This window comes from Ursus americanus, chromosome 21, assembly GCF_024610735.1.
Source record: "Ursus americanus isolate L20-20 chromosome 21, mUrsAme1.1.p, whole genome shotgun sequence".
NCBI classification, from domain to species: domain Eukaryota; kingdom Metazoa; phylum Chordata; class Mammalia; order Carnivora; family Ursidae; genus Ursus; species Ursus americanus.
In genome coordinates, this window is record NC_142147.1 from 50189898 (window position 1) to 50206617 (window position 16720).

Here is a 16720-nt window from a genome sequence, read left to right on the forward strand (position 1 = left end):
GTGCTCTAATCCGCAGAAAATCATCATCGCCAGAGTTCTCGAGTCTTAACAAGTAAGGCGTTGCCGATACCACAGATACCTTTATTGCTCCTTGCGCTCACGCCCCAAACCCATCTTCCCACTGTCCCATCCTCTACTACCCGAAAACTCAAACTCCCGGCATCCCACGCGGGGAAAGAACTACAACTCCCACAGAACTCTGAGCTCGGGCGGGCTCCCGGGAGTAGAAGTCGAAGAATTTTCAAGGTTCGCGCGCTCGTTTGTTATTGGTTTTCAAGGAGGCGTGGCCACGGGAGGTCCGTGGCGGTGATTGGCCGGCAGTTCTTGCTGCTCAAGATCCCAGAGGAGGCGGCGGAGCCTGCGCAATTCACGGTGCAGGGCGTCGTCAGTCACAGGACCCGTGAGGCGCAGGCGCGAGCTGCCCAAAGGCAGGATGAGGGGAGGATGGGAAGAGAAACTTTCGAAGATGTCCCCTAGGAGACCGAAGAAGACGGAGTCAAGTTCTGAAAGAGGGCGTGCGGCAGCAGTGTTGGGGAGAGGCTGTGTCACGCCCGAAGGAAGGAAAAACTCCAACCCCCAGCGATTCCTGGAGCAGGATCCGCTCCAACAGGACTCTCGAGAGTCCCCGAGCATCATGGGAGTTGTAGTTTCAGACCAAAAAAAAAAAAAGGCCACCGTTGCCTGGGAAACGGGCGAGGTATTGGGTTCTTGGGTCCGTGAGGAAGGAAGGTCTGGGAACTTAGTTTTACGGATTCCTTAAAGTAGAGGGGCCTGGAACCCGAACTCCTGGGCGAGGAGGGTAGGTTCTCCGGGGAAGAGGCTGGGGGCCTGAACCCTGGGGAAAAAAGGAGCTGGAACTTGAATTCCTGTACCCTGGGGGAGAGGGGAGTTGGGGTCCATTACTTAAGTCTTGAGGGAGGAGAGGATTCAGGATCCAGAATCCTGGGTCAGGAGGAGGAAGGGGCTGGGGCTATGGATTCCTGGGTCCTGAGGACCAAAAAAAAAAAAAAAAAAAAAGCTTCTGTCCCCGTCTCTCCTCACCTGTGTCCACAGCATCTCGCTCTGCAGGGGGAGGGTCCCAGGCAGGTGGTGGCCCACGGCCAGGACCCAACTGATAGTGGCTGAGCAGATGGTGGAGCTGAGCAGGGGTCAGTGTGGGGTGGTCAGTTCGTAGGCTGCTCCATGAAGCCTGGTGGGAAGATCAGGTGAGAGATCTATGGTCATTATGGGGCAGCTGAGAAATCCCAAAATGGAAGGCCCTCCATAAAGGGCATGGATGTAGTGGACAGACAGTGGTATCTGTGCGGTATCTTCTGAACACTGTGAGGCCAGGCTGTCACCAAAGTGATGATGGGGAAGGGCGCTTTAAAAAATATGATTTGGGGTGCCTGGATGGCCCAGGTCTGCCATAGGCTCAGGTCCTGATCCCAGGGTCCTGGGATGGAGCCAGGTATTGGGCTTCCTGCTCAGCAGGGAGCTTGCTTCTCCCTCCCTCTGCTTCAGCTCCCCCTGCTGTGTCCTCTTGTGCTCGCATGCTTCTCTGTGTCAAATAAATAAATAAAATCTTTTAAAAAATGTGATTTGCTTCAGCATAAATGTGATGTAGGAGGGGTGGGAGGTGGAGAAGAAACAAAATTGGCCATTAGTTCATATTATTGAAGTTGATGATGTGTACCTAGGTGTTCATTACTATACTGTGGCTATTTTTTGTATCTGAAAATTTCTACACTTAACTGAAATGACATTATTATAATTATAAACAAATCAAATAACTTATCCTACCTGATTTTCAGTTTCCTTGTCTGCAAAGAATTGTCAGTTAATAACCTATTTCATGAGGCTTAGTCAACATTCAATGAGAAATGCTGGACAGTGTCTGGCGTGTCGTTTATGTTCAATGAATGCTTTAACTATCACATTCCTTGGTCTCATAGCAGACTTTCTGAATCAGCATGTCTGAGGGCGGGGGGTGGGGTGCTTGGAAACTATTGTTAGGAAGTCCCATGGGATTCAGATGCAGCTTAGACACTTGTGGCTGGCTTCCTTCTAACTGTCAACAGATCACCCACAGTGTCAGAGCTGGGACTGGGGATAACATGAAGTTCAAGGGGAGGTCCAGGGGTGAGCTGAATGCAGAGGATGGCTGCGTGGGGTCGAGGAGTCAGAGGTCAGGGATAGGAGTCACCTTGAGCAGGGAGGTGCGGGGCACGCAAAGCAGGTTCACAGCTATGGAGAGTTTCCGGAAGAATTCAGTGGCAATGTCACCCAGCCCGGCCCCCTGCAGCCAATCCAAGACAAGGTCCAAGTTGGTTCGGATTTGGACAGCTCGGGACCATTGGTAGAAAGGTCGGCCTTGACCTGTGGGGCAGGATATGAAGGGCAATGAGTGCATGGACTGAGCCCTCCTGCCTGCCAGACCCTTCCTATCCTTCAGCTTGGGATCTGGAGCTTGCTCTCCAGGGTCCTTAAACATGAGGCCGATCTTGGGGCGTGGTGTCTGAATTGACATGGGTCTCAGAGGTTCCCGTGCTTTCTTCCCTGCCCCTTCCCCAGTCCGACCCTCACCTCGTTCCATCAGCGAGTTGAGAAGGGACGCATTGGAGAAGAAGAACAAGTAACCGAAAGTCTGAGACACGAGGTCCGGGTGCAGCTCACACTGGCTGGTCAGTTCCAGGGCCGCCTGGAACACGCCCAGGGTCGGTCTCAAGCCCGGAGGCATGGCCCCCAGCTCTGCGCCAGGCCCTGGCAGCTCTGCCCCGGCTGTGAAAGGGTTACTATCCAGGAGAGCAGGCAGCGTTGAATACAGAGTCTAAGAAGATACAGAGATGCAAACAAGTGATTGGACTACACTCGCTGGAAGCTTCAGGGTGATAGAGCTTCTGGGAATTATAGTCCATTCTACCTGCAACACGCTAAAGGTTCTTCGTGAGCAAATCCCTACTTTCCAGATGGGTGTCTAGCATTCATCAGGCCGAGGACACCTCAAGTCTTAAGAAAGCCTCCAGGAGTTTCTTGGGTATTTTACGACCACTTCTGGTGTCTCGAAGGACTTGTAGTTCTCAACAGAGACAGCTCACAGAGGACAAAGGATACTGAACAAAGAGGCCCCCTTCGGTCAAAGAATTATTTATCCAGAGTTCCCGAAGGAAAGAAAAAGAATGAAGAGTCAGGAAGTGGGAGTGGCATGGCAGTGAGCCAGTGGAAAGTGAGATCAGGCCAAGGACAGGAAATGAGGTCAGAGCCAAAGAAGAAATAAAGCCACACTTGGCAGGGACGGACAGGAAGCGAAGCCTTGGAGGAATGGACTTCACCAATCAAGGCTGCTTAAGGAACAGAAAGACTCTCCCCAAAGATCCCCTTTGCTGTTATAGGTAGGGGCTCAGGCCAACCAGAATCCTGAAACCCTGAGAATTCCAAGAAGCCATCTTAAGGTCAAAGGTGGTGGGGGACTGGGGCAGAAAGCAGGTCCTGCAGGACTAGCACTCCAGGGAGAAAGTCTGTGGCGCGGAAAAAGGAGTGAATTCAGAGCTGTAGGAAATGAAGTCAGCAAACACAGGAAGTGAGGCCGGATTCAAGAGGGCCTTTCATTTAAATGATAGTACCCGGCACTATTTGAACCCTGTTTATCTATCTGCCAATCTACCTATCTATTAAGTTTACCAGTGGACTTAGAAAACAGGAGCTCAAAAAAGTGAAAATGGTGATATAACCAGGTAGTAAAGTTAGCCTGTCAAGCAGGGATCTTTGCAGAAACAGGAAGAGAAGCCAGAAAGACAGGAAGTGATGCAGGCTCAAACAGGAAGTGGTACCAGAACAGCAAAGTGCGGCGGAGAATGAGAAGTGATGTCAGAGAAGCGGGGAATCTTACAAGGTCAAATAGGAAGTGACATCGGAGCGATGTGACGTAATTCAAACCAGAAGTGAGGTTATGTCAAACAGGAAGCAGGGGACGAAACCAACCTTGGTGAGGTAGTAGACAGACTGCTGGAAGGTACACATGATGACCTCGTCCAGGAGGGCCATGGCCTCGTCACATAATTCCAAGTCATTGCAGAGCTGTGGGTCTGAGGACAGACCTGGGGGTGAGAGAGAGAACCAGAGGCTGACAGGCAGGAGCCCAAGTCCCCAAGTAGAGGGAATGACAGGGGGCTTGGAACAGGCCTGGGCTTGGGTCAGAGCTCACCCTCCTGGTCGGCCTCCTTCTCCATCTCCAGCACCTTCTCCTGCACAAAGCTCAGCAGCTCTGTGGTGTTAGCCATCCACAACATGAGTGGCCGCAGCTCTACAGACACAGCCTCGGGAGTCAAGGGCACCTCGGGGACTCCCTCCGGGTGGCTGCGGAAGGAGAAAACGACCTGTGATCTTTGCCCAACCCCCACTGTCGTGTCTAAACCCCAAAATCTGGGTCTAATTGGGGACTGAGGCCAATCCTCATTTCACGGCTGGAAGAGTTGAGTGCCAAGGAAGAGCAGAAACCTGCACTAAGCCATGAATGGAGTGAATGAACCACCAGCTGCAAATCCCCACCCCTGCATCCCTCTAGACCCTTCTCCCCAGAATTTCTCTTACTTCTCTGGCTGACGGTCTCCAATTTCCTTAATTTTTTCCTGTAGAACAGTAAGATCAGAGTCAAGGTGAAGGCGGTTGGGGAGAGGCCTATGAGTTAATACCCTGGTGTTTCTAGAAGCACCTTTTTGACAGAGACTCTCCCCCACTCAAATTGACTCTAACCCTCAAGCTTCAGAAGGGTCTATCCTCTTCTTACCTTTTAAACACAAACCCCTATGATTGTGAGTGGTCTATCGCCCTCAGGTCTGCTCAAATAGTTTCTTCTTACCCACCCCCCCCACCCCCCCCCAAGACACTTCTTTAAGCTTCTCTTTAATGAGCCCTAGCTCAGTGGGATGGAACCTTTAACCCCACTCTGGATGATTTCTCCCAGGCATTTCCATCTGTAAGTCGGACTGATTTGCTCTTCCTCGCCTCCAGGAATGGTCTTTGCCCACTACCTCCCAGCATCCCGTGAGACCCCTCGCTTAACAGCCCAAACCCCTCCCGGAGCATCATTGAAGAGATAGTTTCATCCCACCCAACTACGGCTGGAAGGTAGCGAGGAGGGGTGGCTGGGGAAAGAACCTGGGGCGCTGACGGGGCTGGACAGTGGTGGGAGCACTCACCCAGACAGCCTCCTTGATGAGACGGGCCAGGCGGCCCAGCAGGCGGGGCAGGTGGCCCAACTCCAGCTCCCGGGCTGAATGCTGCACGCACAGCGCCAGCAGCGTGGCGGGCCCGAGTGGTGGCAGGTCCCCAGCGCCCGCGGCGGCAGCGCGCACGATCTCCCCCAGTAGCGCCTCTTCCTCCCGCGGCCGGAAGCGCAGCACCGGCTCGCGGCCGTCCAAGTAGGCCGCCAGAGCCTCGCCCCTCTCCTGCAGGCCCCGGCCGCACAGGCGGCAAGAGAAGGCCCAGCCGGGACCCGGCGGGGCGGCCCCAGGGCGGGCGGGCAGCCAGGGCGGCCGCGCCGGCCCCGAGCCTCCAGTGCGGGGGTCCTTGTACATGAAGAGGAAGTGCTCGCCCAGCCCCAGCAGGTCGCCAGGGTGCAGCTCCGCCTCCCGCAGCAGGAGGCACCCATTATGCGTGACTGGGGCACCCCGGGATGGGCGCACCATGGCCGGGGGCTCAGGGCCCGCACGCACGGTGCAGTGCCGCGGCAGGATGTCAGGGGCATTGAGAAAGGTGTCCACATATGGGGCCGGGGACCCACCGCGGGCCGAGGAGTTCCCGCCCCGGCCAAAGACATGCTGCTCCCGCGTCATCACATATACCACGAAGTCCTGGAGGGAAAGGGAAGATACAGTCGAGACAGCTCCATGAGGAATTGACCGCTAGCAACAAGGACCCTTTGCCACAATCGACTCTCCCATCAACCACCTCCCTTAGAATGAACACTTTCAAGGAGATCTCCTGAGACGTCAAAAGACTCACCAATTACCTCCACCCAAGCATGAGTGGACTTCTCAAAGGCACTTCCTATGACCGACTGACCCATAACACTCATCTTGAAGACCGGTTGCTTACAAGGAAACCCCTTTCTGGACACAGGCTCTAGAATTCCCCTCCCTCAAATTGTTGATGCTTTCCAGACCTTTCTCCAGTAGACTCTCGCATCTTCCCACCTCCTCGGAACGGACCCTTACAAGGTAATCCCTTTCCACAGTGCACTCTCCCACAACATCCAGCGCAAAGAATAGGTGCTTCCAAAAACACTACACCCGCACTACTAAAATGGACTGTCCTCCTACCTTTACCGTCAAAGAATGGAACTTTCCAAGGAAATCTTTCTCTTAAGAACCTTCCCATTTCCCTACCCTTGGCCCCATTTGCCCCACATTCCACCCCTATGATGGAGACGACCAAAGACGTTTCTCCTTCCAATAATAGCTTCTCTGAATATTTCCGAAACAAGGGATAGATATCTTTAAAGAGATTCCTACTTTGAACAAGGTTTCTTCCATTTTCTCTACCCCGTGAGTATGCACTCTGGGGAGACCCCCTTTCTCCAATGGATTCTCATTTTTTCCCATCCCATGCTGGACTCACTTCCAAGGAGACATAATACTTACCTACTACCCTCATTCCCATGATAGAGAATTCTAAAGATACTCTCCTTTCCATCGGTGTATGCTTTCAATATTTCCATCCCAACAAAGAACATCTCCATGGAGATCTCCATATAGTAGCTCTTTTAGCAACCCCACCTTATAAATAGATGTTTTCAAGGAGACGCTCTTCTTATAAGGGAGTGTCCCATTTCATCCGCCAAATGAAAAGGAGCATTCCAGAAGACCCCTTCCTAAATGACTCTCCCTTCTCCATCCTATAAAAATGGAAGATCCCCTGACCTTCCCGGATCTCCTTCCTAAAATACACTCTCTGTTCTCCCCTCATGTCTGAGAGAATAGTCACCCTGATATTCATAAATCCCCTTCCTACACTGAACGTTCCAATTACCTATACCCCATGGATGGACATTTCCAAAGAGACCCCTTCCTATAATGGATTTGTTCATCTGCCTCTAGAAAATGGCACTTTCCAGTCTGACCACTTTCTGAAGGGAGAATCTCTTGCTTTCTATCCCTGTTTGAAGCAATGGAATGGTCCAAAATACATGAACCCCTTTTCTAAAATTGCTTAACCCAAGAAGAGATGCTTCCACAGTGGCCATGAAGAACTCTCGGGTTAGAGCCACTCGTGAGTACATGAGTGCAGATAAATTCCTCTCTATGAGAGATTCACCTCTTACTCCTGATCCCAAGGAAGGAAGACTTCCAATGAAGCCTCTTTCTTAAAAAGGGATTTCTCATGGACCTCACTCAAAAGAATGGATGCTTCCAATGTTTTCCCCTCTTCCCATAACAGATTCCCCTATACTCCCAGAACAGATCCTTCCAACTTAACTACCTTCCCAAAATAGACCCTCCTATTCTCCAACCTTGTCTCGAGAAATGGGCTGTAATAATATATGCAAACTCCTTCCTATAATGAACTTGCCCCATCCCCTTGCCCCAAGAAGGAGGAATGAATTCTTCCAAGCAAGACTTTCTCTAAATAGTCTTCCTCTCTCATTCATATACAAAGCCAGGCCACCTAACCCCATTGGATCACTCTCTATGACAGTGAAAATGGGGCTATTCACTAAGTTCCACCAGTTGGCTTTCCCATTGATTCCCAGAAGTACCTGTTGAACTTGGCTGTACCACTGTTACTCAAAGTTAAACAACATCATAAAAATGATTCTCGCAATCATCACATACACAAAAACGAGTATTTCCAATAACACATTATGTTTCTATTAATGAAATAATTTCCCACTAATCCACTAATAATTTTCTACTAACTCCTAATCCTTTCTTCCCCTCTGCTCCCTAACACTCAGGCAAGTTCCATCGTCACCCAAATATATAAAATAGAAGTATCTGTATCACCTACCCGCATCAACAACAGACTGTTCCAGCATAAACCAGCACCTTTAAAGAGTGGATTAGTCCGCTCCTTCCAAGCAAATACAGGCTTACCCAGAACAAGACCCCAGGCATCCATCAAATTATCTTCTTCCCAAACAAGATAGACACTTCCATTACTCCTCACCAAGAAACAGACCCTTAGAAGGAGATCCCTTTTCTACAATAGGCTCTCACATTCCCCCCCTTGACAAAGAGGGTACTTTCCCCCAGTTTTGCATGAAATGAGCCACTACTTGTTCTTCCATCGAGATCTTTTCAGGCATCAACCTCCACCACTACCACCTTCCCCCCTCCATCCCCCATCTCTGACAATGACATCTCCTACCCTGGAACCTTGCTGGGACATACCTGAGACTACCACGACCCAAGGAATTCTGGGAGTTGTAATTTTGTCTCCCTGCCACCAGGGGGTGGAGCATAGGTCTCTCCCAGTAGGATAGGCTGCGCTTACCTGGGCGTCCTGGTAGCCCTGGAGAAGCAGGAAGTAGGGACGGTTGCTGGGGGCCTGGATGAGGCACTGGGTCAATTGATCGAAGTCGCCAGGGTCTGCGGGTCCGATCTGGGCGTCGGCTGCCCCCGGGGCCATGCTAAGTGCCTGCTGCCGGCGCTCCTGCTGCCGCCGCCGTCGCCCCTGCAGGCTGAGCTCCGACACGCTGCGCCGCAGGGACAGGTTTTCCGAGCGCTCTTTGCCCCCGGACCCAGCCGGGGGCCCTGACCCCGACCCCGGGCCAGGACTGGCCAGCGCCGCCCCGCCGGACGCCGCCCTGGAGCGGTTCTTCTGTGGCCGCCACGAGGGGGCGCCCGTGCCTGCGGAGAGATGCGGAGGGATGAGGCAGGGACTGCAAAGAGAGAGCTGGAGATTGTAACGAGACAAAGAATTGACTACAGAGAAGTGAGGCGCGGCTTCCCACATTTAGGTTTTTGCATATGCTGTTCCCTGTTTAGGTTTTTGCATATGCCTGGAAAACACTTCCCGCCTGACTCCTACACACTTTGCAGTTTTCAGCTCAGAAATTCATTCTTTTAACTGTTTGGGGGGCGGGCATCTACTATGTGCGGGGCACTGCTGCACACACTCCAGGCTTTGTCTGGACCCAGCAGAGCCCTGGCACATAGTGGGGGATTAGTGGAAATAAGCCCAAGGAATGGACTGATGTGTTTCTCGCTAGACTGTAAAATCTAGGAGGGTGGGAACCTCACCTGTCATGTGCTCACTGTATTCCCCCACGGCCCTAAATACTGTGTGGTCCACAGTAGGTGCTCAACAAATGCTTTTTTTGGGGGGGGGAGACAGCGATGGTTATAATTGCCATTCTTTATTAGACAACTACTATGTGTTGAGTCTTGTGCCAAAGCCCTGTTATACATGATCTCATTTCAACTTGACCTAGGGTTTTGCTCAGTTTAACTGGCAAAGGACAGACTGGAATCCAAGCCAGAGCTCAAAGCTCATGAATGTAACTACTACACCACTCTATCTCCCAAAGGGAGACTCAGAAACAGAAAGGCTTTAGAAAGCTCCCTGAGCGGCCTGTGGCCCTGAGCCAGGCCCCATCCCTGCCAGGCCCTGCTCCAAACCCACTGGCCCACCAATGGTATCATCTCCTGTTACAGGCCCGGCCTTCTCCAAGACCAGGCCAGCATGTAAGCATGACCTTCCTCGGCCCCTACAAATACTCTATCTCTTCATTTCCCTTGAGCCACCCTCAAGTCTCCCATTCACACTCTGCAGCCAACCTTGCCTAGGGCCACCTGCTCTAAGGCCCGCTCCCCTGAGGCTCCGCCCATCTTTAGGCCCAGATTAAGCAGACCACTTCTTCACTTTCCAAGTCCCTTCCCCTTATGCGCTTAATCTACATAGGCCTGGTCCCTCACCGAACCCCTTCAACCTATTGGCCTCCTGACACAGGGGCCAGCGCCACCACTCAACACCTCTGGCTCCGGTTACTCTATTCCTCAGGCCCCGCCCCGGCGTCACAGGCCCCGCCCACCGGCTCTGCAAAAACCTCTAGTCGGGCCCATCTTGCTCAGCCGGGTCCGGCCCCCAGCCCCACTCTCCACTAGACCCGGTGCTATAGGTCCCTCCCAGTCCCCTTCTCTCCCGCGGGTCCCGCCTCCAGCCTACCATTGGTCCTTCCAGCCCCGCACCGATCCTGCCCCGCCCCCGCCCTGTTCCCCAGCCCCGCCCCACCAACCCGCAGGCCCCGCCTCCAGGACAGGCCCCGCCCTCAGTGTCCGGGCTGCCAGCTCACCGTCGCTGTCTGCCGCCCCGAAGGCCTCCTGCTCCAGGCGGCGCGCCTCCTCGCGGCCGCGCAGCTCGAAACGCCGCGCCCAGCCGGGTCGCGCTCGCCACAGCTCCTGCACCAGCAGCGGACGCTCCGAGTCGCCCAGCACGCGCAGGTGCTCCGCCCGCCACTCGCCGCTGCCCACGCCGCCCGCCGCTGGCCGGCCCAGCGCGTCGCACAGCGCGAAGGCGTCCACGCAGCTGCTCTCGCCCGGGCCGCCGCCGGGGCTGCCCGCCAGCCCGTAGCGCTCCAGCGCCTCGGCCACCAGCTCGCGTGCCGTGGAGCGCGCAGTGGCCAGCACGCTTTTGTAGTTGGCGCCCGACGCCAGCCCGGCGCCAAAGATCTTGAGGACCCCCGGGGGCGCCGTGGCGCGCGTGGCCAGCGGGGGCTCGGGGGCCACGCCCGCTGCCAGCTCTGGCAGCTTCTTCTCGCTGGCCCAGCGCTGGGCGCCCCCCGGAGTCCCGGGGCCTCCCGCGCCGCCGGACCCCGTGGTCCCGGTCCCCGAGCCCCGAAAGAGCTGGGAGATGCGCTTGGCGCGACTCCCCGAGGCTCCTCCGGCCGCCTTGACCGCGCCCACTCGCCGCAACTCCACGTGCGGCGGCGGCGGGGGCAGCGGCTCGCTGCTGCGGCTCCCCGTGTCCGAAGAAGAAGACCTGGGAGCCCGCCGGGGAATGGAGAGGCGGGAGAAAGACCCAGAAAGACAGGCAGAGAAGGGAGTAGATGGTAGAGATGGAGGGAGGTGGGCAGAGACCCAAATGGAGGGGAGAAAGACCCAGGGAGGACGGGATGGGGGACAGAGACCCGGAGAGTGACAGAAACCCATTGAGAGGGGACAGAAAACCAGAGAGAAAGGGCAACAGAAACCCAGAGAAAGAGAGGGACGGAGGCCCAGAGAAAGAGGGAGACAGAGACCCACAGAAGGGCAAGAGATGGGGGGAGGGGCGGGCAACAGAGATGGGGTTGGGCAGAGGCCAGAGGCAAAGAGAGAGAGATAAATACATAAATAAAGGCGAGTACCCCAGAAGGAAATTCCAAGAAGCAAGCAGGGAGGGGAGGAAGGAAGGTGAATCAAACCCCTGCCACTGTGTCCCCATCCCAGTGTCCGTCCAGCCTAACCCCATCTCCAGACCCAGCACTCCCCACACTGGGCCTGATAGCATTGTACCCCACTGTCTCCTCCTGCCTGCCAGCTCACTTGCCCATTCAGGACAGGAACTGGAAGCCAATCCTTGGGGCCCCTAGCATTACCCAGTGCAGAGACTGCGTCATAAATGGGGACAAATGGGAAGCAGATGGGGCAGAAGCAGGAGTCTCAAAGGGGTGGGCACTCACTTAACAGAGGCAGCGCTGGGCCAGCGCCGCCCCAGCTTGGCCAGCTGCTTCCTGGGAGAATTGATCCACAGGCCCACGGGGAGATGGAGTTTCCCGAAGCGGGGGCTTCCGCCCTCCTTCCGTTCACCAGATAGCATCGCCCTAAGGAAGGGTGGGTAAGACCCCAGCTCCTGAGGCCCTGAGCAGCAGAGTTGGGATGGAGGGGGACTCGGACTCCTCGGTCAGAGAGGGGGGCAGGGGCTCAGACTCCTGAGTCCGAGTAGAGGAGAAGGATGGGAGCCTAGGCTCCTGGGTGTTGGGGTGGGAGGAGGCTGAGGACTGGCTCCGGGGTCTAAAGGAGGAGGGGTCTGGACTCCTGGGTTCCTGGCTCTTACCCTGCTTCAGGTCCCAGCAGCACCCCGGGGCCCTGGCTCCGTTGGCCCTGGTTGGTTCCTGACCCCGCTGCTCCTGTTCAGCCTTTGCCTCTGCCCCAGCTCCCAGCACTGGGTGGGGGACAGGAAAAGGCGAGAGGAAACCCGGCAGGAAGAGCGGGGAGGGGGCGTCCTGTGAGGGGACTGGGCCTGGGGGAGGAGATCTGGGTAGGGCTGGTCTTTCCCTGCTCCTTGATTCTGGAATTACGTCTCAGCCGGGTGGGTCCTTCCAGGACTCCGGGAGCTGTTTTCCCGGCCCATGCTCTCAGACAGGAGACCATCCCCAGACCCAGACCTCTGCTGGGGGGAAACCAAAAGTTAGGATCAGACCGGAGGAATGAGTCAGATATTTAGACAACCAGATAAATCTTTATCTGAGCCCTGATCGTGTGGCTTTTTCCTTTGGAACATGGGGAGGCTTGGCGGGCTCCTTGGCAGGCTCCTTGGCGGGCTCCTGGACAGGCTCCTTGGCAGGCTCATTCTTGTTGAACCAGGACTTGATGGAATTGATCACCTTCTCAGGTCGAAAGCAAAGTATCCTGGGGGAGGGTGGGGTGCCAATAGCGGAACCAGATCAGGTCCTAACTGAGTGAGGGACACCCCTCCCAGCCTCCCTATATTCGATCTAATTCTAGCAGTGACCCAAGCTTAGCCCACCTAGGTAAGCCCCACCCTGTTTTCTAAGCCCCATCCCCAACGGAAGTACAGCTCTCAGTATTTCCCTAGCTCCCAGACCCCCTCCTGCACTAGAAGTTGGAAATCCCGCCCCTTGCTCCAAGCCCTGCCTTCTTCAGTGGGCGGCTCACGCGGTCGCAAAGCCGATTATCAGCACCACAAAGCCCCAGATGAGCAGTCCTATCAGACGGCCTCTCAGCACGTTCTCGGACTTCGGACACTGTGTCGGTGTAGGATGGACGCCTGAGGCCTCCCCAGCTGACGGTATATCTTGAAAGAGCCTTCTGGGCAACACTGACAGAGGAGAGGGAAGGAGCAGTCCTGGGAGGACACGAAGGTCTCACCCTGGCCGATGCAAGCCCGCTCCACTCCAGCCCGCCCCAAGACCCAGGCCTTGCAGGAGAGAATTACGCCGCTAAGTGCGTGAAGCTCTGCCATTGTGGTGGGAGGGCCACACCCTGGGCACGAAGCCACACCCTCGTGGCCTGAAACCACACCCCAACAGGAAGTTAAGCCCCGCAGACCACGCCCCTGAAACTGACTGCCTCCACCCCCAGGACCCGGAATCCCACACTACTGTCAACTCCCCAGCACTAACCTCTGACGTGAAAATGGATGATCGTGGCTGGGCCGGAGCGCACAGTGTCCAAACTGCAGCGGTAGACACCGGCATCCTCTGCAGTCACCGCGGGCTTGGTCAGGGTGTGATCATTCCCCGTGTACAGCAAGGTCTCAGCCTTTGTCCCCCAAACCTAGACCCAAGCTCAAGGGGTCACAGAGGCCTGGGGAATTCAGGGTTTGGGGTTGTACAGGGGTGAGATCATCACGGGGCCTCAGTGGGGGAGATGGGAGTCCAGGGTATACCGGTCAGGACATGGGGTCCCCGGGGATCAGTAGAAGCCAAACCTGGTAGGTCATAGGAATTGTGGGTGCAAACCTGTGGATACAGGGATCAGGGGGCTCACACAAGCCTAATGGACTTGGGATTCAAGGGTTACAGGACTTAGAGGGCCCCACCCTGAAAAAGTTGTAATTGGCCAGGCCTTGAGAGAGTCGATGCCAGCTGAGCTCACAGTTCAGCCTCAAGTCTTCCATTTCGTGGACCGTGACTTCGCGCACTGGGGATAAGGGGTTTCGGTGGGCTGCTGCTTCAAAGTTCCGGGCCCTTCCTCAACTCCCCCCCCCCCCCCGCCGCGCCTTGGTCTAGGCCCCGCCTTTTCTCGTCGCCGGCTCCAGGCTCCGCCCTCTCTAGAGTCAGTCTCTCCTCTAGCTCCGCCCCTCTTGCGCCGACCCCCCTCCCGCGGGCCCCAGCTCTCTCACCCCCGCAATCAGAGCTCTTGCGACAGGTGTGGACCTGCTTCTGGCAGGTATTGCACCAGATCAGACTCTGCAACATCATACCTGAAGGGGCAGGATCAACGCTGTATTTGCCCCGAGAGGCGAAGCTATAAAAGGAGAGGGCAGGGCCAAGGGCTGAGGCGGGGTCTGGCGCCCAATCCCTTGGAGGTCAGCCCAAGAGGCGGGGGTAGAAGACAGCCCCGCAGGAAGAGGGATGGAACCAGGCTCCGTTAAGAGTGCAAAGAGAATATGAGGCGCCCCCCAGTAAGTCCGCAGTGCAGAAGGAATGTGGAACCTCTCAGACGTGGAGAATGAAGAAACACCCAGACCCAAAGGGGGAGGAGAACGGCTGGGTATGAACGGGGCGACCATGAGGGATAGAGGACCAGCTCCCATAATCCGGACTCACCACATTTGTTGGGACAAAAAGCTGCCTCAGAAGAAAGAAAGAAAAAATTATCATCAGATGTAGAAATTAAAGGAGATGAGAAGGGGCAAGGGAAGAGGGTGGGAGGGAGAAAGGACCCAGGTGCCTGGATCCCTGGGTCCAAGGGAGGATGGAGTTGGGAGAGCTGAGGGGCTGGACTTGGAGAAGCAGGGTGCTGGGGACAGGGGCCCTGGGACCGTTGGAGAAAGGGGCTGTGGTCTCTGACGGACTCCCATCTTCCCTCACCCTCTTTTTGGAACCGAGCTGCAAAGCGGGCAAAGATATCCTTCTGCAGGTGCAACATCCAGTACAGCTCCTTCACGAGCAGCTCACCTGGGAAGGAGCAGGGTGACACAGAGTGCTTCCCCTCTCTCACCCACCCCAGGAGTGACATACAGGAAGTCTGCTTCTGTTGGAAGAGCCTGGCAGTCCACTTTGGGAGGCACTCAGGGAGGGACAATGAAACTGAATGACCACTTAACATAATGCTGGCCACTGAGCTAAGGGACAGCTGGCATGAAGGCACTGTTCGGATCTTCGTTTTAGAAACAACAAAGCTGCGAAATCCCTCACTCAAGACCACACGGCTAGGAGATGACAGAGCCGGAATTGGAACCTAGGCAGTTTGGCTCCAGAGCCACTCAACAACCATCAGTTCTCTGGAAGATTCTGGAGCCCCTCCCCTGGCCCCTCTGTGCATTTACCTCTTACATTACTCTCTGTGATACGGGTCAGATCCTTCACAAAACTCCAGGCTGCCTTTTCCAGTGTTGGCTCATCTGGAGGGGTGGGAGGTGGGGATGCGGGGAGGGGGAGACAGAACTCCAGATTCCAAGCCTTACTGCCTCTTTGGCTCACCTGGCCTTAGAAACTACAATACCCATGAGGCTACTGGGTAATGAGAGGGCTGGTAAACGGCTAGTCCGCCCCGTTGCCTTCTGGAAATTGTAGTGTTTTGTTGTTGTTGTTGTTGTTTTACATACAATTGCAGGCTAAGGGGTGGGGAACACAGTGCTTGGGTAAGGCCCAGAATCTGCATTCCAGCCTTCTCCAGTCCCGAACCCAGTAGACTCTGCCTCCAGCCCTGCCCTCCCTTTCCCCCTCCTCCACCCCCGGCCCCGCACCCAGCAATCCCAGCCACAGACCCCTCCTCTCCCAGGACTCAAGATTTCCACGCTCTTCCCTGCCCTCACCGACAACCCCCATATAGGAATCCTCGTCAATTGGCAGTTCCTTGAAATCCACCACGGCTTGTTTTATCCTTTGCATCAAGCCTTGGCGACGCTCGAGCGCCAGGTGGCCAGGCAGGTAATCCAGCTCCAAGAATTTTAGCGCCTCTGTGACCCTTGTAGCACATATGAGACAGCCCCCGGCAGGAAGCAGGCAGCCGGCCAGCGCCGCCATCAGGAGGGCTAGTTGCGGACCCATTGCGGCCGGAGCGCTCAGTCCGCGCAGAACCCCGGGGAGGGTCTTTCACCCCAAACGTTCACGCTAAGTGGAGAGAAGCCCTTCCCCGAGACTAAGACCCCCAATTTGCAGGGCGCACACTTCTCGGTTAGGAAACCGAGGAGTCCGGAGACCCGATGCGCCCTAAACAGCCGCTGCCCGACCTTGACCTTGAATGTTGTACCCTAAAATACTAGGGTCCGCTGAAGAGCCGAATCCAGGCTGAGGGCTTTTAGAGAGGATGAGCAGGCCACGTCCTTCCACTCCACTATTTTCCCACGACTAAAATTAAGGATTTTGTCGGGGGCCAGAGTGAGGTCGGTCGCGTGATATGGAGAGCTTTTTGACTGGAGTCACGGTCACCGTTCGCCCCGGTCTACGAGGAATTCCCACAGCTTCCCCTTTCTAGCTTCCCACGTGGGGCGCCAACTCCCCAAAAGATACTCCCTGGGAGTTTTCTCGGCCCCGCCCACAAGCCCGACACTGAGTCTGATCCGACCGCAACAAAGGGAGACTCCGCCTACCGTTCCATGATATCACAGAGGCGGCCGTCTTTCCCGAGTAGAATTTTCCCAGCGTCTGCCGAAAGGAAAGTATCTTGTCCCCTCCGGCTTCTAAAGCCAAGGAGAGGGCTTCTGACCTTCATCTTCCGCCCGTTCCTGAGCCCCCAGACCCAGGCTTCCGGCCAGGTGCACGTGGCCTTTTGGAAACCTGGGGTCCAGCCACGAAGATGAGGGGAATGGCCCTTTCCAGCCCTAGGACTACGACTCCCAGGAGGCCCTGGGG

General features: G+C 55.6%; 2 protein-coding genes across 3 annotated transcripts; both read right to left on the reverse strand.

Annotated features, from left to right (window-relative positions):
• Positions 1-60: 60 nt before the first annotated feature.
• On the reverse strand, positions 61-12392 carry RASIP1 (Ras interacting protein 1). Of its 2 annotated transcripts, none has more exons than XM_045772171.2 (12): positions 12013-12392; positions 11639-11779; positions 10274-10959; positions 8473-8828; positions 5178-5831; positions 4570-4607; positions 4184-4335; positions 3961-4076; positions 2566-2809; positions 2186-2358; positions 1042-1189; positions 61-473 (listed from the first exon to the last, which is right to left on the reverse strand). In XM_045772171.2, exons 2-12 carry the CDS (start codon positions 11773-11775, stop codon positions 274-276), a joined length of 2904 nt encoding a protein of 967 aa, XP_045628127.1. In that variant the 5' UTR covers positions 11776-11779; positions 12013-12392; the 3' UTR covers positions 61-273. The 2 variants fall into 2 exon arrangements, with proteins under 2 accessions (XP_045628127.1, XP_045628128.1); XM_045772172.2 differs by having other exon boundaries at positions 3961-4064; positions 12013-12391.
• Positions 12393-12418: 26 nt separating this feature from the next.
• Positions 12419-16452, reverse strand: IZUMO1 (izumo sperm-oocyte fusion 1). The gene is made up of 9 exons (XM_045772181.2): positions 15682-16452; positions 15193-15267; positions 14735-14821; positions 14471-14491; positions 14044-14124; positions 13741-13841; positions 13322-13475; positions 12855-13017; positions 12419-12587 (listed from the first exon to the last, which is right to left on the reverse strand). Exons 1-9 carry the CDS (start codon positions 15914-15916, stop codon positions 12419-12421), a joined length of 1086 nt encoding a protein of 361 aa, XP_045628137.1. The 5' UTR covers positions 15917-16452.
• Positions 16453-16720: the final 268 nt, after the last annotated feature.